Raw genomic sequence first — 23,863 nt, forward strand, 5'->3', positions numbered from 1 at the left:
GATGAAACTAAAGCACTTAGAGGGCAATTTGCTTGAGGTCACACCGCCACTGAATGACTGGACTCACACCCTAGGAGTCTGGCCCCAGAATCTTTTCAGGGGTTTGTCCTAATTCACGGAGCCAGTCAGGGGCAAGAATAGGGACACCATCTTGAGCTACTTATTTGAAGAGCCGGTTCTAACTACACTCTGTGGCTGAAGTTCCGTTTCTGTTCTGGTTACCACAGCCAATGCACTTCTTGGAGAAATCATTTTCCAGACTAGTTTCTTGGGACATCATTTTGCTGGTCCATTTCTGCATGTGGCATTATAGACAATGGAATTCATCTGAGAAACACCCCGGGAAGCAGATTCAGAAACTGGGCTGGACAGGGTGCACCAGAGAGGGCTTCTGTGTTGCAGTTTGCCCTGGACAGGGGAACCACTCTACCTTTAAAAGGCTTCCTGGGGAGACAGCAACTCTACACACAACTCCTCCTTATGTCTGACAACAACTTACCCTGGCAATAAGTTCCCTTTTCTAATTTAAACCTTTCAAACTGCAGCTTAACAATAAACAGTCCCTGAGTGCCTGCTATGTACCAGGCACTAAGAGTTTATCTGCATTATCTCATTCTATCCCTCATCAACCCCATGAGGGAAGTGCTGTTATTATCCCTCTTTCTTAGACCTGGAGGCTAAGCACAGAAAAAGTAACTTGCCCAAAGTCAAACAGCTATTTAGTGGTACAGCCTAGATTTCAATGTAGACAATCCCCCTCCAAGGACCAGTTTGTAAACGTTATAATGGGCTCTCTGTTGAGGCTCCATTTCCTGTGTACAGGACCCTGTGCTAGAGAGAAGGGCTATTTGCTGGCATCTGGATCATAAAATTGCTTCTGCCCCCACCTCCTTTTTTTAAACAGATAATTAGCTTTAAAAAGCCCTCGAGTTCAATGTTCATTGAATGCAGGAGGTGACTAATTGTGGTTGGGGATATTTTGAAGGGCATGTACATAAACACTGGCTGGAATGGATGATGAAAGGCCACTGTGGTCCCCCCTGCTGTGGGGCAGAGGTCCTTGTAGCCAGATGGCCTTTTCTGGGCCCTGACTCCCTGTGGGCCTGCTTTCCTGTGCCTTCATAACCCTTGGTGCTCACCTGGTACCTCTGACATCTCGCATGCTCCTCTGCAGCTTCCTGTTTTCCAGTGAGGTGTGTAGGATGAAGGGATGGTGCCGAGGGCCTGGACCTGACCTATACTTACCTGTGCATTCTGGGAAGCAGGCCTTGCTTCCTAACAATCTAACAGAATGCTTTGGGACTTCAAACTTTCCCAACTTCTGATCATCAAAGTAGAAACATTATTGCTCTACCAATAGAGCACTAATTTGTGTGAGAGACATAGGGAATCATGTTGTTGGCAGTAACTGTAAGTATACTGAATAGCATTTCTTCATGACTATTAGCGTGAATTTACACAAACATAGTTATGTACATACCTCAAGACTGGGATGGAACTTGCTCAACAAATGTAATATGAAGAATTATGGTGGGCTTAGATCTTTTAAAAATTTTCCTTTTAAAAAATGCTGCACCTGGAATATAGCCAATATTTTATAACAACTTTAAATGGAGTATATTCTACGAAAATCTTCAAATCACTAATCACTATGTTGTATACCTGAAACTAACGTAATCTTGTAATCAGCTATACCTCAAAATAATAAAATGCTGCGGGGACTTCCCTGGTGGTGCAGTGGTTAAGAATCCGCCTGCCAATTCAAGGGACACGAGCTCGAGCCCTGGTCCAGGAAGATCCCACATGCCCTGGAGCATCTAAGCCCGTGCGCCACAGCTACTGAACCTTCGCTCTAGAGCCCGTGAGCCACAACTACTGAAGCCCAAGCAACCCAGAGCCTGTGCTCCACAACAAGAGAAGCCACCGCAATGAGAAGCCCACGTGCCGCAACGAAGAGTAGCCCCCGCTCGCTGCAACTAGAGAAAGCCTGCGTGCAGCAACAAAGACCCAACGCAGCCAAAAATAAATAAAAATTTGTAAATAAATAAATAAAATAAAATGCTGCACTTGATGTTGTCCCCTTCCAACTTCCTGTTCTTCACCTGCAGTCAGAATAATCTTTCTAAAACACAAACCTGGTCATATCACGCCCATCCTTAAAACCCTGTCATGGTCCCCATTACTGTCACGTGACAGTGCAGTCTCTTTTTTTCTTAATATTTTTATTTTTATTTATGTATATATTTATTTGCCATGTGGTTCAGCTTATGGGATTTTAGATCCCCGACCAGGGATTGAACCTGGGCCCTCAGCAGTGAGAGCATGGAGTCCTGACCACTGGACCGCCAGGGAATTCCCTACAGTGCAGTCTTGACAGGACATGCCCCGACCCCCGCTCTGTTCTTTGCCCCACTTCTCTCCATACTCTCCCTAGCACTATGCACTTTAGCTGCTCTTCTTTCCTGCTTCCTCTAACCTCCAGGCCTCATACAAGCCCTTCTCTCTGCCCGTAAAAAGCTCTCCTTTACCCTCCCACAAGGCACACACTTCTCATTTGTCTAATTCTGATGCATCTTTCCCTGACCCTCACTCAAGCCCCCATTCCCCTTAAACTAGGTCAGGGGCCTGTGATGTGTACCCTATCCCAGCCCTTATCACCCTTTATCGTACTTACATGTTTAAGTGGCCTCCTCCTTAGCAGCTCTGTGAGGGCAGGAAATGGGTCTGCCTTACTCACATTGCTGCATATAGGTTGTGGCATAGAGTGGGACTCAACAAATGTTTACTGAATTAATAAATGTATCAATGACATCTCCAAGATCTATTGAACTGTTTCTGTCAGAACTTCAAAGAGGATCACACAAAAACTACAGATACCTGAACCAGGCTGATGTAGAGAGCTATTAAAATAGATCGAGGGTTTCCCTGGTGGCGCAGTGGTTGAGAGTCCACCTGCCGATGCAGGGGACACGGGTTCGTGCCCTGGTCCAGGAAGATCCCGCATGCCGTGGAGCGGCTGGGCCCGTGAGCCATGGCCGCTGAGCCTGCGCGTCCGGAACCTGTGCTCCACAACGGGAGAGGCCACGACAGTGAAAGGCCCGCGTACCGCAAAAAAAAAAAAAAAAAAAAAAAAGATCGATATATACATACATACATACACTTAGCCACATTCCTCATCTTGACGCAAGGGAGGCAGCTGCACTATCACCGGGAAGCCTTCCACCAAAGTGGCCCATCAGTCTTCTTGCAAACTCTGAACCACACTAGGTAATTCTAAGCCCTACCTGGGAGTTCTCAAAACAGGATTGTCGGGCTTCCCTAGTGGCGCAGTGGTTAAGAATCTGCCTGCCAGTGCAGGGAACACGGGTTCAAGCCCTGGTCCGGGAAGATCTCACATGCAGCAGAGCAACTAAGCCCGCGTGCCACAACTACTGAGGCTGCGCTCTAGAGCCCGCGAGCCACAACTACTGAGCTCACGTGCTACAATCACCGAAGCCCGTGTGCCTAGAGCCTGTGCTCCGCAACAAGAGAAGCCACCGCAATGAGAAGCCTGTGCACCTCAACGAAGATTAGCTCCCACTCACCGCAACTAGAGAAAGCCCGCGCGCAGCAACGAAGACCCAACGCAGCCAAAAATAAATAAATAAATAAATAAACAAACAAAAACAAAAAACAAAACAGGATTGTCCTGGGTCAATCTTATGATCAAAAGTGTCAAGTGCATTCAAAATGAAACTTAAGCTAGTATATTCACTTTCTTAAACATGGACTGAGAAGCATTCCTTTGGCATGGATTTTGTTTTGGATTTTGATCTAGGAATCAGTTTCCTGTTGATTACAGCATGCAAAACATGCCCATATTTTATACAGACGTATGTTCCAGAACTGATTCCGTTAACGCAGTGGTTTTCGAATCTCATTTTGTCTCCCACCTGTGCCCCTGACTCCCACGCCCGGAGATATTTGGCAATGTCTGGAGTCACCTCTGATTGTCGCAATTTGGAAGGGATGCTACTAGTATCTGGTGGGTAGAGGCCAGGGAGGCTGCCAAACATCCTAGAATACACAGGACAGGCCCCACAGCAAAGAATGAGCTCACCCAAAATGTCAACAGTGCTGAGGCCGAGGAGCTCTGAGTGGAGATGACACTCTGTAGATACCTTGGTGCACAGAACTAGGCCCTCTTTGTCTGTGTGGTGCTCTCCATGATGTATGAAAACAAAGCAGAAAAGAATACATTAAAAAGCAATAAGAAGGCTGTGGTTCCTCCCCTGCCTGTGATTTAGAAATTAAGATGCCCAGCCTGTCTCTAAAGTAGAATTATTCAGTTTGGGGAGGTTTCCTAGGTAGATCCCAGTCTTGAATCAATGAATCTCCTATGGAAATATCATAATGCAAGGCATTTAGTGTGGAACTGAATAGACTCTTGAGTGTGAAAAGGAGTTTTGGTGAATTCAAAACCATATTTGTTTTTCACATTGAAACCGTTCAGGTCATTTTCTTTTTCTAAGAGTATAACCATTTGGACAAAAATATCCATTTGATATGCAGGTGAAATGTAAATTGCTACTCTTCTACACAGACAATCCAGTGTATTTATACTTAATCCATAAAGGCATGATGTTACAAAACACAGTTGTATATTGTGAAGCCATCTGGCATCAAATTTTCCAATTTATAGACAACTTTGTATTTACATAACAAATTATTAAATCAACCATTTCTCCGGTTTATAAAAGGTCACTGAGGTACACACACAGTGTGTATAAAAGCAGATAAGGCTGATAACACATATTTACAGTAGATACAAATTAATCTTTCATATTTGAAGATAATGTTTTTTATATATTTTTTCTATATCAGACTGCCCACTGTTAGCAGGATTTCCCATGCTTGAGTTGTTTATTGCTTTTTGGCTCACTGATTTAATATTCACTTCTGGGTTGTTTACACATATGAATTACTAATGTTCTTATCTCTTTGGCTAATGCAAATGTGATAGAGTGAATGAAAGAAAAAGATAAACAATAATTCAGTATTACAGTTCTGGTTGGTTGATAGTATTTGTTCATAGTTCCCAAATGAGTCAAGTAATGCATAACTCATTTTATACACTACATGGAAAAGTCTTGAGTCTTGCATTACATCATTTGGGCATAAATGGGCAAAGTAAACAAGATATCAGATTTTCAGTAAGGTCTAGAATCTTGGCTTTCTTTTCAGAAAGAGCAATGTCACCAGCACCTTAAGCATCTTAGATTTTAAAATCTCAATGCGAAACCACTTGTGACTTACAAGGGAACTTTGCAAACTGCATGGAAGATTACCAAAGTTAACTACAATATGTTATCATGGTCTGAAATGAAAAAAAGAATCACCTCATGGGAGAAGTCAGCTGAAAATCTTCATAAAACTTACAGAAAGTAGAACAACCACCCTCCACTCCTCCCAAAATTCTGCAGTGTTAACGTTCAAAAAAGAAGCTTGTGTTTACTTAAAAAACAGACATAGCAAATAACTCAAAGTCAGGGTTCAAATAAAAGACTAAAAGTGGCCCACGATATCACAAGGGATGAATATTCTTCTCAAAGAATTTACATGCACAATAGGACTAAAAAGTACAAACCAAAAATGTTCCTTAAATAAATAAAAACCCTGATTGCTTTTAACGCTACAAACAAGACAGATTAAATAAGTGCTGCTCAGTTAGATTTCACTCATTTGAAATAATCTTAAAAAAACACTTAAAGGTATAATTTATTCTCCATGTGCTTCCTAAGACTTTTAAAGGGCACAAAATAAAATTAGGGACTATGCAGTTCTTTAAAGGAGCAAAATTTTTTCATTTTGCTTCCATTCTCAGATTTGTTGAAAAAAAAAGTTTATTTTAGGGAATAAAAAAATTTACTAATGTAGAAGGGCTAGCCTTCATTTTAAAAAAATGAATTGGCTTTAATACAAAGAGAATGAAATGGCTCTGTGGGCAAAATTCAAGTACGAATGACCAAGTTTTTAAATTGTAAAGTAGGTGCAACATTTAAAAAAATGTTACAGCACTGCATGTAATGCTAACAATATTTACATTAACTGCTTACATGAAACCATAGAACTGTAGAAGAGAGAAAAAAAGAAAAAAACCTGGGTTTCCTGGTGGCGCAGTGGTTGAGAGTCCGCCTGCCGATGCAGGGGACACGGGTTCGTGCCCCGGTCCGGGAAGATCCCACACGCCGCGGAGCGGCTGGGCCCGTGAGCCATGGCCGCTGAGCCTGCGCGTCCGGAGTCTGTGCTCCGCAATGGGAGAGGCCACAACAGTGAGAGGCCCGCGTACCGCAAAAAAAAAAACAGAAAAAGAAAAAGAAAAAAAACCAAACCTGTGTGGACTGAAACAATACCTAGCACCCACATGAAGCCATAAGCAACCAGTGAAATCATGGGCACAAACATACTTTACATGGTCTACTGATGTAAAGTATACACGGGTCAGGGATGCAGAAACCTAATTAGTTTAAAATATCAAAAAGAAGCCTTGGCAGACATAAACTCAGTCTGAAGACAAAAAAGCAAAGGCTAAAAAAGCTTCTACATATCAACACACACAAAACCCCACATACACGCAGACACACCCAAGACGCAAACACACATATGCTGTGAATCTGTAAATAAAGACAACCGTGTAGACAACACAGTAGAAAAGCAGACTGGTACAAAAAAAAGGACAACATTAATGGTTTAAACATACCAAATACATCAACTTATAACAAAAATAGTCAACTAAAGTACACAAGGTTACTTCAGGTGACTGCAGGAAGGACCAGGCAGGCAATCCGGCCATGACAGGAAAGACAAACTCAACCTACCCCCAGAAGGAAGGGTTCCTGCCTCCAGGCCATGAAGCCCAGTGTAGCCAGTTGCACTCCATCAGGCTTGGGGGTAGGGGTGAGAGTGGGAATGGAAAGGACAGAGAGACACAGGAGACCTGGGAGAAGAACTAAGAGCTGTTGATATCAAAAGTGAGCCCAGGTGCAGTGCTCTGTGCTGTGGCCCCGAGAAACCAAACAGGGGAATGACCTTGGTCTCCTTTTTCCTGAGTGACTGGAACTCTGCTACATCATGGGACTGAGGAGCTGGAGGGGTGGATGAGAGAAGAGAAGCGAGGTGGTGGGCAGTTAACGGGTTCAGAGCCTGCCACTGGAGGGCCTCCCAGAAGCCGAAGCAGTAGGCTGTGGAGGGAATCCCAGGCGAGAGGAAGAGGCAGTGCTCTCCCGAGGGTTAAGGGTTTGGAGGTGGGGTTGGTGGCTCTAAGAATAAAGAGATAAGGGATCCCTTCCTTTGACAATCCATCAATTGAATCCAATCCAATCAATTTCAGGCTGAAGGCCTGAAACTTGGCTCAATTGCCTGGGAGATAGGGTTATACCACCACCACAAAAACTGTGAAAAAAAGATATTTATGTTGTGCTACATTTCTTATTAATAACCTTGTACTTTACAATGGCTCACAGTTTTAGGTTTGTATACTTGCAATGTAGTATTTTCTCTCTACATTTGTTTCACATTTTTTTACTTAATATAATATAAATAATTTGGTTAATAGATTCAACCTGCACATTTCAGCCACATTAATATATATAAGAATCTATTAATGGTATAAATAATTCTTTAAATAAAATAAATCTGATATGCTACATAATACTGATAAAAAATTACCATTGCTAATAATTTCATAAGCCACCTTAACTTCTGGTGTAAGTAATACTGATGAATGGATGTGAAACTTGCTTTGATGATTTGTACTTATTTTTGCTGCTACAGAAAAACTGAATTATAATCAACCTTACCTCTGATAATGGTTTCAAAGTGGGGCTTTGCCTCCATGTACGGAAACAGAAAGTTTTATCTTGTCAGGTATTGTTTGCAAAAAAACCTCAACTCTGAGCGTCAGTGGTGGTGCAGCATAAGCTGTCTAGTTCAAGAGGTGGCTATCAAATGTTAACTACAGAAATGATTGAGTAAAATATCCCATCTAAGATTTTTTTTTTATAAAACCTATTCTACTTTAAAACTTAGGTAAAAAAAATATGCAACAAATGGTTGCAGTTTCTGAATTCTTAATTTAGACCTGTGAGCCCTTGTCCCTTTAGAAATCTGCAAGGTTTCGATTTCCTAGACACCCGAAATCAAGTCCAGTGCTTCCAGGCAAGGTTCATTCCAAACAGACAATATAAATGGACACTCAGTGGTGTGCAGTGTATGTCATAATTCAGTTAATACATTATCATGCCTTTTCTCTGCTGTTAAATACAAAAACAGCATCTTTTACATTATCATAGAAAAGCATTTAGGTTGTATTTTTATTTATCACTTTACACTTGTAGTCTCTGGTAGGTGTACTCCATAGAAACCAAAGAATTTTGTACACTATTTCTTTGTACAATAAAAGATAAAGTGTGCATTAGGTATGCTTGTACATGACAATATTGTACAATATTTACATTTTTGATATCACCATGAAATTCTGCATTTTCTATATACAACATGGAAAATTCTTCAGAAACATTTGGACTATTTCTTATAATCACAATTTTAGTATTATAGAAAAAGAGTTTCTCAGTAATCTCTTGACTATCACTCTCATCATTCAGGGATTCTGATTGGTTTTCCAGCATTCATTATCCTTCCTGATCAAAAAAAAAAAACATATTGTATCACTGTTTCTTTTAGCACCCTGTGGCGGTGTTAACTATCTGCCGTAGTATAAATATTGATATAACAGCGGCTATATCAATACTTATATACAGCTATATCTGTGCACATTCCTTTAATAAACACTGCGCATTGGTGGAGTAGTCCCTGTTATCTGGAGATCTTCCTCCTCTTGGGTTTGGGGGGTCTCATTTGTCTGTCTCCCTGTGGGATTTGGTGAACCTGGAAATAAAAGAGATGGGGAAAAAAACAACAACAGAGATTGAAATCACAAACACCATACGATTTCTGACAAAGAAACAGGGTAGGGAACAGACTCTGGCCCTCATTTTCTATCATTGCTATCCTGAGGCATTTAAAGTTTTTACCAAGGCCCAGATCACAGCGTGCCCACAGTCACTACAGAGGATGAGAAATCTTGGAAACTAACAAGCAGAGCAACACTCTGAGGACCCCCCCCAACTAGTGGAATACAGAGGAGGAACTGGAAAAAAAAAATCAATGTGGGAAATGGGACTTGCAGCTGCTACCCCCGTTGTCCATTTAAGACAAAAATAAGACGTTTCCCATCAGAGATTCCCTGAATTCCCTAATTTCACTGAAGTCTGGAAAAGTGGATAAATATATACTAAACATATTTTCTTCTTTATTTCATCACTGTACTTATTTTATAACTGCTAAGAAGGGTCAAAGATAATACAAACATACTCACAACTCAGCCCAAGGAGGTTTACTTAGGAGAAGAATCGGATGGAAAACAGAATACCACTACCATCTGTTGGCAAATCTAAGCTTGTGTAGCCCGGGAAGAGCAATTCATACAACTCATCTTTATATACAAATGCGGAAACTAGCCGCATTTAGGGCTGTGTATCAGATCGAATGTGGTAGAGCAGCAGCAGCACTTGGTTCCCAGGTATCAGACAGCATGTATGGTTTGGAGGGGCAGAGGACAAGCGCAAGGGAGGTGATCAGGTGCCCCACGTTGTATTGTGGCTGTTGTGATACAGATAGGAGGAGGCAAGGTCAGGACCCAGGAAAGGCAGGATGCGCCCAAGGCAATGGTGTAGTAAATGCTTAACAATCAGCTCCCTGTGGAGGGACACAAGCCCACTGTAGCCTATGCCAGTCTCTGTGGTATAATACATGTTTTCACCACAGCCAGTTTCAGGCTACCAATGGGATGCCACAGAACTCAGACTTAGGAAGGGATGTGCAGAATCAGCTCTCAAGATCCACTGCAAGTTGGCTCAAATGCATGTTTTAAAGGTAATGTTTAGATAAAAGCAAAGGCCAATGCTATTCAGAGTCAAATACAGAAAACTTTAAAAAATATTATATTTCAAAAATAACACCTATGAGTTTCTCACACTGCTTCATCCTCCTAACCCCTCCACATACATTCTTTAAAACCACTAGTCTCTGATAAAGAGCCAACTGAAACCTTTTTAAAATTGAGGAAAGAAGGCTTTATTCAAGACTGCGAACTAGTAACCTGTGGATCAAATGTGGCCTGGAAAGGGATTTTATTTAGCTATATGGTGTTTTAATATTTCAAAAATAGTTGGCAACACTAAAAAGTGAGAAATTTTACTTCTAGACTTGTAGCATCTCATGAAAAATGGGAAGATCTTGCAACACTGACACAATTCCTCACATGGCTCAGATGTGCTGCAGCATGGAAGCAGGAGCTCCTTCTGGACAGAGCACAGCCCCCAAGTTGCCAGGGTCCCCAGCACTGCTGACTGCCTGCTGGCCACAAAGGCCAAATGTCCTGAGACAGAGACTAGCGAGATATTGCCAAACCCATTTCTCTTCTTCCTGAGCAGGCACGGTGTATAGTACATTTAGTAGTCGCCTTGAATTAAAAAGGCCACATGATGGCCTTTGGGTCAGGCCAGTGGAAAGTTAGCACAAGTGATGAGCTTTCAGGTCTGGCCCATAAAACCTATCCTGGTGTCTTCTGTGTACACAGTCTTCTCTCCCCTGCTGGGCTGGATGCAAAGGATGTAATGGAGCACTCTGAGGCCCTAGGGAAGGGTGGACACTAGAAATAGAAATAATCTGAGCCCCTGAATGACGGTGTGGAGCAAGCCCTTCCTCAACCAGGAGACCCAAGTGAGGAACCATCTTTACGGCGCTGAGCCTCTAAGACTGAGAGTTGGTACACAGCCTACCTTGACCAGTGCACCTTGGTTGGCATTTCTTAATCCACTGAAATTGCTCTTTTACTCATACCTGACCCCTTTTACTTAATGATATTATTTGCCTGGCCCTAGAAGGCTTTTGAGTTTATAATCTCCGCTCCAGAATTTTCCTATAATTCTACCAGGAAAGTTAACATCTCAGGGCCTCAGTTTACCCACTTTTGAAATGTGTCGGATCACAAAATCTCTAAAGTCCATACCAATCCCAACACTCTATGAACGTATAACTTATCTCTGTCATTCAATAGCCACTAGATGACTTGTTAGGATTCAGATTACCTTCTTAACACAGTGTCAAGTAAAAGTAAATTACCTTTCATTGCTGAGTAGCTTTTGATAATTCGTATTTATTAGAGATTATCAAAATTATATTTTGAGCATTTACATTAGCCAATATATAAATTAGAGAATGATGAGTAAACCTCTCTCATTCAACACTATTATATGCACCATTCAAAAAAAATGTAAATAAAAAGTTGACTCTACTTCTTTAAAACCAGTGGTTATAGTGTTAAATAATTTAACAACAGAATGTTGGGCCAAATATTTTATGTTTTTACATAATAGTAGAAAGGAAATGAGAGGTCTATATACTCTTGATCTTGACCCTATGTTCAATTTCCCTTATTGTTTTATGGGCAGAGTGAAATTTATATTACTGAATACTTAGGCAACACTAATGATCACTGCTAGTCTGACAGTCAAATGTAAAAGCTGTAATTTGAACTTCAGTATTTTGCTGCTCACATTTTAAAAGAATGTTATGTGGGGAAAAAAAGGTACTTATCTCAGGAAAAATCATAGTTAATACCACTAGGTTATTTTTTCTTAAGTTATTTTTAATCTTTTCTGATATTAGTCTTTTTCTGAGCCTAGTAATTTAGTATTGCTATGTGAATTGCTTGACAGTACTTAAGGGACTTTACCAAAAAGTATAATACAATTTATTTCCAAAGAAACACAATACAATGGAAAAATAAATTAACTTACAGTCCCAGACATTTTGTCCAGTTCACTCATGGCCTCATGAATAGCAGCTTCTAAATGGTTATTTAGCTTTCCACTTCTGGAATTAATGAAAACAACACACCAGATTAATAAATTAAAGAAACAAAATCTCAATGTAATTCCCTAGTCAGAGAACGGAAGTACCCATTCCACAAGAGAAAGTCAATTTATATTTACATTTGACAATTCAGATGACAAAACACTCTGGGATTCTCACAACTGAATACTAATGATAGAGTCACAAAACTACAGAAAAAAAATGGAACACATGATTGGGGAAAATGGATTCTTTCCCCTTCCACATGTTTCTTCCATAGTCTGATGATTTTGCAAGAAAGCTGGGCCACAGGTCTCTTTTCCCACAGATGTAACTTGTCCTGTTAGAGTCCAGCCTGCTTTGCATTGCCTTTTGTTCTGGCTTGTCTCTTTTGCAGGCGATCCGGCTGTGTGGCCAGAGGAAGGGCTCTGAACTTCAGGCTCTGGCCACTAGGGAGCTCCCTCTACCCTCTCTGGAGCTCCTGGCTTCAGGAGTTGAACAAGTGAAGGCTGAAATCCTGGTACACATTTGTTCCAGGTGGGAAACAGTTCAACTCGCTACACCTGAGGCTCTGCCACATTTTTTTTTTCCCCCCCGCAAACCAAAATGACATAACTATTTGAGCAAATAAAGAATGATGGGCTCAGAGTGTCTATCACTCGTCTGACCTTTTCTCTGCACTCAGCATACCATCACATGTACTATAACACATGGAATATCTGCCATGATTGAAAGTTTTACCTAGAAAGCTGTTGAACTAATTACTAAAATCAGGCAAATCTACACTATCCATGTCTATAGTTAGGTACACTCTAATTTTTCCTTCTTGATGCATATAAAGAATTACCCAATTATTCTGAGTACTAAGGTGATTCATTTCATTTATCTTGTCACGACAATTACCAGAAAAGCTGCAGAGGTAAACCTTTTCAAAATAGGCTGCTAGCATGGCTTTCCAAGAATTAAGTCCTATCCCAGCATCTACATGGAGACTGGAAATTTGCAGTTGTAGAAGACTTTAGCTCACAGACCTATTTGGTTTGGCTCACATCATGTTTAGAAACATATTTGAGCTTTAGTGGAATGCTTTTATTATTTATTTATTTAAAATATTTATGTTTTTATAAACTTATTTATTTTACTTATTTATTTTTGGCTGTGTTGGGTCTTCATTGCTGCACGCAGGTTTTCTCTCGTTGCGGTTAGCCCTTTGTTGCAGTGCACGGGCTTCTCATTGTGGTGGCTTCTCTTGCTGTGGAGTACAGGCTCTAGGCACGCGGGCTTCAGTAGTTGTGGTGCATGGGCTTAGTTGCTCCGTGGCATGTGGGATCTTCCCAGACCAGGGCTTGAACCCGTGTCCCCTGCATTGGCAGGTGGATTCTCGACCACTGCGCCACCAGAGAAGCCCTAGTGGAATGCTTTCAGATGAGGCCTTTTGGTTTACCACAGCCCTCACCAAGTTTTACCCTCATACACCAGGACTGAAAAATTCATACATTTAGTTTCTGTATATAATCCTGAGTAGTATACTGCTAGGTACCTTGTGGATGCTCCATGTACTTACTAAATAAAAATATTTGTCTAAAGCTGAAACAACGGCTCCATATTTGGGGAAATATATATGCACTTAAGTCAGTTTAACTGAAAGGAAAGATTAATGTAGTGGTTGTAACTAAATTATAAGGGCAATGCAGCACCAACCTCTTCCCCCACCTTTTATTGGCCTGTAAGCTAGCCTCTAGCTTTTATATTCTTCCCATTTACTTTTAGAAATATAAACAATGCAGAAAAGTGCATAGAATAAATTAGCAATCCCTATCAAACCCATTTCCAAAAATAAACTGGTAATAAATTACATATTTCCTTTCATTCTTTTTTATAAAAAAATTAAGCTGAAGTTCCCATTTGTTATCAATTCCTAGTCCCATACTCTCCCACCCTCCTCCCCAAAGGCAACTAGCTGTGTTGTGTATTCTTACAGTGTGTTTTAATATTTTATATATCCATGAACAGTACCTAGTATTGTCTTTTACGTGTTTTATATATATATATATCAAATGGTGTCCTGATATACCTACCATTCTGCAACTTTTCTTTCCCTTTTATTGCTATTTTTGAGTACTGTCCAAGTTGATATAATCTATTCACATACTGTCTTTTATTTACCTACCTTTTCCAGTTTTAAGGGGCCCTGGGCATCTTGTGGAGTCAGTCTGAGTTGTTTTCCCAATGAGGAGTTTGCTAAGCATGATTCTGGGTGACTGGATAGGAATCCAATCCCAGGACTCTGTAGGGCAATTTAAGCTGAGCTGGGGTTGGGCTAGGGCCCCTTTTGTGGACTGTTTAGCAAACGTCTTGACAGTATCACAAACTGCCCATTTGCCTGACAATATTACACCTTGTGTAATGTGTTAAATAGCTTTATCCTTACTATTTCTTTTGTATAAAAGTATGAACATAAGTTTAAAAGATATTTGTTATGCATTTTTATTTACTATCTTATGGGTTTAAAATTGACTATGTAAAAGTTCTAAATATCTAAAAAGAGGTAAAATGTTTCAGTGAAAAACCATCAGAATCTTGGTTCTCTCACCTTTAATAACAAAAATAGCTAGTATTTATTGAAAAGTTTATATGTGCCAAGAATTGTATTAAATCTTTATATACATTATTTCATTTAATCCTTATAACAATCTGATGAAGTAGGTATTATGACAACTGTTTGTACGCAATACTTCATGACTTTTTAGGGAAAATTGGTGAAACCAACTGCAATTTTATAGCGAAGAAGATGGATATTTAACTACAAATAGTTTTCAAAAGTAACAGAGTCATAAAAATGTTTTCCCTAACTATGAAAAATTACAGTGACATCACCATTAAAGAATAAAAATAATTCAACATTATTTGTTGAATAAATAGACAAAATTTTAGGAGTTTGTGATTTCATTCTTCAACGAGATATTTAAAATGTTTATAAACACCTTGTATCAATTTAAGGTAATTAGTATGTTTTCCCTTTAACAAACTTAAGTAGTTATTAGAGGGTGAAATGACTACTTTTGGAAGAGAGAATAAATATGGAGATGTGGCGCAGGAAATTACATGAATACATCATTGGAATCAAGAGGTAAAGAGAGTTTCCCAGATGTCAAATCTGCATACTAATTTTTACACTAGCTGGTCAAGTCAGGAAAAAATGAGCTTAAAAGAGGAAGAGAAAGCTCCATGAGTCCAAGAAATGAAAAATTAGTCAAAATTCAGTCTTCTAGTCCAGAGGGCCTCCTTATGGAGGCTCTTCGACTATTTTCTCTTCCCCACTGACATTTAATAATAAACATTTTTACTGATGGACACTCTAAAAGCTACTTGATTAAGCAATAGATGTTCATATAATCACATTTCTAGTTATTAATGGAGATAATTGCCACTTACCTTCACTGCCTACATTGTCACACATTACCCTTATCCTCATTAGTTAAAAAAAAAAGCCAGGTTCACATCTGTGAATGGTATGAGAAATAAGAGGGAAATGAGAAGTGCACGTTGCTCTGGACTATCAGTTCAGAATTTAAGCAACTCACTTCATGTAGAACAGAACAAACTTGGATAAGACATAAATGTCAAGAAACTTCGATTCTAAAACCTAATCCACAGGGAAAGTATGCAGATTTAAGAAAATTCAACACATGAGAGATCAAGGTGGTGGAGTGCGAGGATACTGAATCTACCTGCACACCCCACCCCCTGCCCCAATGAATATATCAAAAATACAACTATTTGTGAGCAACTCTCACTGAAAACGACCTGGAGACTAGCAATAATGACTCCTCTACAACAAAGACTGTAGAGAAAGGTCCACATGGAGTCTGGTAGGAAGGGAGGAGAAGATATCTGGTCGGGAGTCGCACACAGAAGAGGAGGGGTTATCACCAGCTTGGAGATCCTCCCTGGGGAGCATGGGGTTCAAGCCACATTCAGGCACCCCAGCCCTGGAGTCCAACACTGGGAAGATGAGCCCCTGAGCTGGTTTGAAAACAAGTGGGGCTTACTGGAGGGCTGTAAGAAACCAAGACTCCGCTCTTGAAGAGTGCATGCACAGACTTGCTTACTCCCCCGCCACACACACACACACACACACACACACACACACACACACACACACACACACACACACACACACACACACACACAGCAGAGAGACAGCATATTGGAAACAGCCTGGTGCTTTGGCTGGCTTGTCAGCACACTCCCTAGCCTTCACTGGGTTCCTGCTCCAGCCCCTCTCGCTCAGGCACTGCTCTCCACTAGAGCAGGGGCTGTCATTGCCAGTGAGAGTGCACACATTTAGAGGGAATGGAGCCCGCACAGACCCTCTGACCAGGGCAGAAGCAGCCATTGCCAGTGCACGTATCCCTGACCACATCTGGAGGGAGGAGAACTAGCTCGATATATCAAGTGAAGACACTACTTTAAAAAGATACATGTACCCTAATGTTCATAGCAGGATTATTTACAATAGCCAAGATATGGAAGCAACCTAAGTGTGTCCATCAACAGAAGAATGGATAAAGAAGTAGTATATATATATACAATGAGAATACTACTCAGCCATAAAAAAGAATGAAATTTTGCCATTTTTAACAACATGGATGGACCTGGAAGGTATTATGCTTAGTGAAATAAGTCAGAGAAATACAAATACTGTATGTTTTCACTTACATGTGGAATCTAAAAAAAACAAAAACAAAAAAAATGAATGTAACAAAACAGAAACAGACTCACAGATACATAGAACAAACTAGTGGTTACCAGTAGGGAGGGGGTCGGGTGAAGGGCAAGATAGGGAAAGGGGATTAAGATGTATAAGCTACCAGGTATAAAATAAGATACAAGGATATAACATACAGCACAGGGAATATAGCCAGTATTTTATAATAACTTTAAACAGAGTTTAATCTATAAAAATATTGCATCACTAAGTTGTATACCTGAAAGTAATACTGTAAACCAAGTATATTTCAATTTTAAAAGATAAAGACAATTTAATACAATAAGTATCATTTCTTGGTTTTAAAGTAAAAGTATGATTTATGTTATTACTTTATCACTTTCCAGATTCATAAAAATAAGGTTACTGAACAAATATATATGTACATATAGGCAGAAGATTTGATCCTTACTTAAAATCATATCTAAAAGCTATGTAATCTTTTTCTTTAATGAAGCTATTTCCTCTTTTAAGTAGAAAATGACCCTGAGTGATTCTTCAATAAATACATTAATATTTCCTTTGTGATTAGGCTGTAATAAGTACATCACTTTAAAGATATGTATTTATTGTACAGTTTGATTTGATTATAGGATATTGAGAATTAAAATGACTACATAATGCTCTAAACGTCTAATATGGTGATAGAATGTTTCAACTGGCAAAAATACGTGATGATTTTGTTTGTTTCAACTGTACCTTTACAATAAAAATAACTGTTTACTAAAATAACTGTTTACAATAAAAATAACTGTTTACTAAATACCATGTTAAGGTTCTCTTTATAACAATTCTAAGAGGTTGGAATTAATATCCTCATTTTAGAAATGAAGAATTTAGGCTCAGAGAGGTTAAATAACGTACCCAAGGGTACATATAGCTATGTAGTGATGGAAACAGGATTTCAACTCAGGTCAAAAACCAACTCCCCTACCCCCTGGTTCTCCTCCTCCTTTCTGATCACTATTCCCATCTCCTTCATTATCTCTAGTAAATGTTCAAGTGCCCCAGCGTTCAATCCTTAGCCCACTATTCAAATTGGTAATATGTGACTGCAGTCAGTTTTACATAATCAAATACCACTTCTTCCCAGTTTCAGACTTGTACCTGTGGGATCACAGGTACCTCACACTGCACTCAACAGTTTTCTCCTGTGTTCCCCACTTCAGTTTACACTACCCATGAAGTCACCCAAGCTAAAACCCTGAGAGTTGTCCTTGATTGCTCGCTCTCCTTCACATTCCAACCAAATCACCATGATGTTCTGTCAGTTTTACCTCCTAAATATATATATATATATATATATATATCTTGATCGTATTCCTTCTCCTCCATTCTCATGGCTCCCCTCCTGGTCTGCTGGTCTGAGTCCTCATCCTCCCCTGTCCTCTGACAAGGCCTCCTAAATGGATGCCCTTGTCTCCAATACTGTTCTCCTAAAATTTATCCTCCATATAGCTATATCTAAAGTGAAAATCCAACCACCTGTCCCCTTCAGGCACTTCCAATAACATAAAGACCCACGAGGCCTTACTAGGCCCTTTATGGTCTGGCTCCTGATTATATCTTTGGCTTCATCTTTTACAGTTTCCTGTCCCCTAAATCCAACTGCTGATCTTATCTAAATGCTATCTCCCACCCCCACCCCATCATCCTTGTTTCTGTGTCTGGCTAATACCTATGCAGGTTTGGCTCAGCTATTAGCTCCTCTAGGACGTCTTCCATTACCTGAGTTTAATGCCACTTCTCTGTGATCCCCAAATATACTATACATATTCCTGTCATTGCAACTTTAGCATCTTAATTATTTGTTTCTACATCTGCCTCCTTCACTAAACAGTGATGTCCAGGGACTATAGCATTGTGCCTGGTTTGCACGGATTTTTTGCTAAATTAATCTCCTTAAATTGGAGAATAAATAAATGATTAAATAAATAAGTGACTGGGTTCAACATATCATTTATCATTATGTAACCTTCAACTAATTATTTAAGCTATTTCGGTCTGAGTGTCCTCATCTATAAATGGGTTCAGTAATTCTGGCCCATCTTCTGATTGGGAGAATAGAAAAATGGATTTTAAATCATATATGCAAAATGTAGAGTATTCTACTAGGCATTTATAAGGCAAGTCAGTTTACTTAGACAACAGTCTGATAAACAAAACTGTTTTGCTTCATATTTTTGTCTTTTACCTCTCCAATCCATACTCTTAAGTTTATGGTTTCATGAGAGTTCCTTTACATAATGCCACTTAGGACTCGTATAAATTCACCAGAAATAGTAAACTGGCTTTGAGGAAAAATGCTTAAACTGCTGTTTGTTACTCATTACCTTTCAGAAATTGCTTAATAGCAAATTTATGGGGAAAAATACAGCTCATTTCAAGGCAGTATATCTAAATATTTGGAGGAGTTATTTTATTTCTGTGTTATCAACAGTTTTGGATATATTGCACATAATCCAGCTAACTGGCATACCTCACCGAAGAAAAGATTTCAGGGATATTTTACATCCAATAAACAAGTACTATCAGGCTTCCTTGGTGGTGCAGTGGTTAAGAATCTGCCTGCCAATGCAAGGGACACGGGTTCGAGCCCTAGCCCGGGAAGATCCCACATGCCGCGGAACAACTAAGCCCGTGTGCCATAACTACTGAGCCTGAGCTCTAGAGCCCGCAAGCCACAACTACTGAAGCCTGCGCGACTAGAGCCTGTGCTCCGCAACAAGAGAAGTCACGACAATGAGAAGCCTACCCCCGCTCACCGCAACTAGAGAAAGCCCGCGCACAGCAACGAAGACCCAACACAGCCAAAAATAAATAAATAAATTTATAAAAAATAAAAAACAAGTACTATTGAATATTCTAAAGCAAATGGCCCACTGAAAATTTGTGACGCAGGTAGTTTGCAATTTCCCTCCTTTCATCCAGACCTTGTATGAATTTTATAGGCTTTATTCTACTACTAAGCTCTGCATTGTGTCACTGCAGTCAGAATAGAGGGGAGGGGACTTGCCTCACTGTGTGCCTTATCTACAGTGAATCTGGCAATTCACTTGGCCCTCACCACAACCAGTGCCAACTTGCTACCTTCCAAAGGAGTCCCGAACATAGGAGCACAGGAGTTTACTCCTTGCAGCTGGCATCTTTTTGAGACATTCTAGTGAGGTGAAGAGAGTCTCCCCAAGATTTGTTGAGTTCTAAAATTTTAGCTCTGGCAAGAATTACTGAAGACACCACTAAGAGAATGAGTGCCCTTTAATAGATATTATTATCATTATATAAGTCTTTTATACAAGATACACTACTAATCATTATGTTTTCATACTTCTTAGATGTTGGATAATATGAAAATTATAGTAACTGAACAGGTGTATTGATTATATACATATTTAAAATAACTTTCCATGTACATATACAGAAGCACATTTATAGTTCTCTACCTTAAAATGAAATAATAGTTATGATATATAAAACTACATTGCATTACAGTCAAATTGTGTTTCAAACATTATCTACTTGTCCATACTACATTTACTCAGACTATAAAGATCTAGAAAAAATTGAATAATAATAATGTCCCAAAGTTCAACTTATTACTATAATTCCAAAGAAAGCCTATTGCCCCTGCCCCAAGAAAAAGTAATGATTTACCATCACTTTGACTAACACTTAATCTGCCAAAGTTATTCACATGTGTACAACTAGGGGTGAGGGGGTATTCCCCCTCCCAAAGTATTTGAATTACAAAGGGATATACTTTTGCTACACTTTCAAAGACTAATTGCTACATGTTGAGAATATTAATCATATTTTCTTTCCCATTAAATGGGAGGGATGGAGACGGAAGGAGTAAGGAAAGAGCTGATGAAGTGGGAAACCCCACACACAGTATAAATTGTTAAGAAAATATTTTCTGTGTAGCTAATTTATCTATAATGGTCCTCTTGGATGATAACTATTAAGCAGCACTTAGGCAAGAACCAAGATGGACAAAATCAGTGAGATTTCATTGTCCCTTTGAAGGAAAACCAGTAAATTATATCCTTGAAAAACAAAACAGAAAAAAAATAGTGCTTACTTTCTGTTCCTTTTCCGGGCTCGGCTGTAAGCTTCTAAACCTTCTGTTAGTGTCTTCAACTTCTCGGGCTCCACCTGAGTGAAGGCATGAAGACCAAACCACATTACCCAGACCTGCAATTGTTAACAGTGTGTTTATTTTCCTGCTGTACAAGTAGGTGCTGCGCTGGGGGAAGGGAGGCTTAACCCTCATTGCCCTGTCAAATGCTCTGTCCTCACTCCAGCAGAGGTTGATTCTGCAGCTCCCAGGCTGCAACATCAGGAGAAATGAAAGACTGGCTTTCAAAAGTGTCAACATTTTCAAAATAATGTTTTAAGAACTAAACTTGGAATTTAAATAACCTTCATTTCACAAAATCGTATAAACAGGAGACCCTGGTTTGCTTTCTGCACTGCCTGATGCTCAGCAATTGCAAAGCTGTATTTCATTACGGATGAACAAGAGCGGTGGTTAGTGAAGGGGGTGGACTTTGGAGCCAGCAGATGGAAGTCTGAATCCCACCTCCTCACTTTCTAGCACGAATAAAACACTTAAATTTCCTGAGCCTCAGTTTCCTCCTCTGTAAAATGAGGACAATAATACCTACCTTCCTGCTAGAATCGCCGTGAGAATTAAAATGCAACAAGTCACGCTGAACACTTAGCTAAGCAGAGAGCAGCTAGTGTTACTCAGTATGCGTTAGGCTCTGCAGAGGCCAGAGAACGAGTGGGGCACTAATGTGCACGTCCTCCTTAATGATGTGGGAAGAGGGTGTTGCTACACCTGATGGGCGTGTCCTCTCCCCTGTCCTGCTTTCCCCCTTCCAGCCTAGGTTATGTGACCTCTGCTATCGCATCGCAGTGTGCCACTAAATGGTGGCTGGGGGATTAGTGGGGAAGGGGAGGTGCAGCCTTTGCCACCTGCCCCTTATAAACTCTATCATGGTTCTTGAAGCCACTTCTCCTAAGAAAAGCAATTAATAAATAGGAAATGTTGCATGTGAATAAAAACACATTTAGAAAAACACTGCTACTTTTATTGATCTTGAACACAATCTAAGTAGAAACAGTACTGCCTTGCTGTGTAAATATAGCTTCAAAGTAAGTTCCCCACCATCCCTTAACCCAGTTTTTCCCTCACCCCTACACTACTTTTGTACAAAAATTCAGAGGTTGCCAAAACGCCTAGTGGGTAAGAAAATTTACACTAATAAGCAAGGAAATGATTAACTTTTGTCTTTAAATCTTCCTGACTCATGAACACCATTCATAAATAATTTTTCTTTGACCCCTTCAAATCCAGTACACAGTAATGATTAACAAAGGGTCTCCATTATCAAGTCTGAAAACAAGCATTTCTAATTATTCAATGAGAAAAACAGTCAAATAATGGAAACATTTTCCTTTTCATGACTTCTGTATTTTGTCCCAAAGGATCCAAATGTCTTATATACACACGTTCATTGGGGATACCTAATGTATTGTGCCAGAACAAGAGAGAACTTTGTTCCAGTAACAATTCTACAGGAGTGATGAAGTGTCTTATTGGGATGACTGGAAAAGCTTAAGTAAGATGAATATATCCATGTGTTGTTTTCTAAAAAAAAGGTGCCTGGATACCTTTTCACATTTCACATTAGAAATGAGGTTCTATCGTGCATTCACTCACACAAGGAAAGTATGAAAGATATTTCACACCTTACATTTATGTAATTTATAGCTAATTCTGCTTATATTTAAATTATTTTCTTGGCAGCCAGGAGAAAGCTCTCCTGTAACATAAACTTCTACTAGACACGAACTGGTGTAGTGAGAGATCTCAGGAGGGATTGACGCAGGCAACAGAAAGCAGATTCACAGTGAAACAAAGCAACACATCACAATGAAAACTTACCCAATTGGTCTTAATTTTAAAAACTAAGTTAGGTTGAACTACTTTTAAAAAATCATCTATTTTTGTTTTTAATTAAGAAATAAGGGGCAGTAAAAGCATTTCTTGTGCAGTTATTATGTAGAAGGTACTCTTTTATTATTTAATGTGGTAATACTGCACACTAGTATTGTTTTGTCACTTTACAGATGGGACTAAGTGAGTTTAAGCAACATGGCCAGCACTGAAACTCAGACCTGACTCCAAAGCAGCCTCTCTCCACCACACCAACTCTAATATACATTGAAATATACATAATATATATAGGTATATATATAAATATATACATACACATATATACACATGTAGGTATATATGTATATACACAATACTCAAAAAATTAGGTCAAATTATTTTAAATCCAATTATAGTTTTATAGATATTTAGATGATACTTGCTCAAACTTATCTTCAAAAATTTTTTTATGCTTGGATAATTTTCTGGTGATTTTTTTGAACTAATTCTCTACCATGATTTCTTCATTTAAATATGCCTCTAAGGTTCTATGGTATCTCATAATAAATTACATTATTTATAAAGGATTCAATGACCTTGAAAGAGAAAGCAATGACGGTGCTTTCTGAAACTAAATATAAGTAAGACACACATCACTCTGTATTTCTGAGATGACAAGATCATACATATCCACAAGTAAATGTTTAGTTTATTTGGTTTCACAAGTTTAGTACTCTTCTGTATTATGAAATATAATACATGAAGTGGGTGTGTTTGTTCTGGGGAAATATTCATCTACTTCCACAATATTCAAGAAAGTCTTTAAAGATACCCGCCCCCTCCCCCACCAAAGGTATCAGGGAACAACAAAATAAATTCCATCTCTAGTCAAATAGAAATCATATTTAATGATTTAATGAATACTCCCTCATAAATTACTTAGCTAACTGGTAAATGAAGAAAGTACTGGGAATCAAATACATAAATATAACACTAAAAAGATTAAACACATACATATTTTAAAATAAAACTTACACTGAAGGAGCAAGTAATTTAAGACACTATTTTAATCTGTAATTTCATAATCTTATATTCCTGTATATCCAAAATGCAGAAGCTCCATAAGCTGATTCCTATCTTGGTGAGAAATTGGGGGAGAACTTTATAATGTATCTTTACCAATAATCTGCCAA

General features: G+C 39.3%; 1 protein-coding gene across 1 annotated transcript in view; it reads right to left on the bottom strand.

Moving 5' to 3' along the window:
- Window positions 1-8,348: 8,348 nt before the first annotated feature.
- The window catches only part of MBD5 (methyl-CpG binding domain protein 5), a 405,640-nt gene continuing 390,125 nt past the window's right edge, over window positions 8,349-23,863 (bottom strand). The window contains exons 17-19 of the mRNA XM_060152942.1: window positions 20,808-20,881; window positions 11,901-11,976; window positions 8,349-8,925 (exon numbers count right to left, since the gene is read on the bottom strand). Coding sequence (XP_060008925.1) covers window positions 8,854-8,925; window positions 11,901-11,976; window positions 20,808-20,881 — 222 coding nt within the window. The 3' untranslated portion in view covers window positions 8,349-8,853. The remainder of the gene's footprint in view (window positions 8,926-11,900; window positions 11,977-20,807; window positions 20,882-23,863) is intronic.

This window comes from Lagenorhynchus albirostris, chromosome 6, assembly GCF_949774975.1.
Source record: "Lagenorhynchus albirostris chromosome 6, mLagAlb1.1, whole genome shotgun sequence".
Classification (NCBI taxonomy): Eukaryota; Metazoa; Chordata; class Mammalia; order Artiodactyla; family Delphinidae; genus Lagenorhynchus; species Lagenorhynchus albirostris.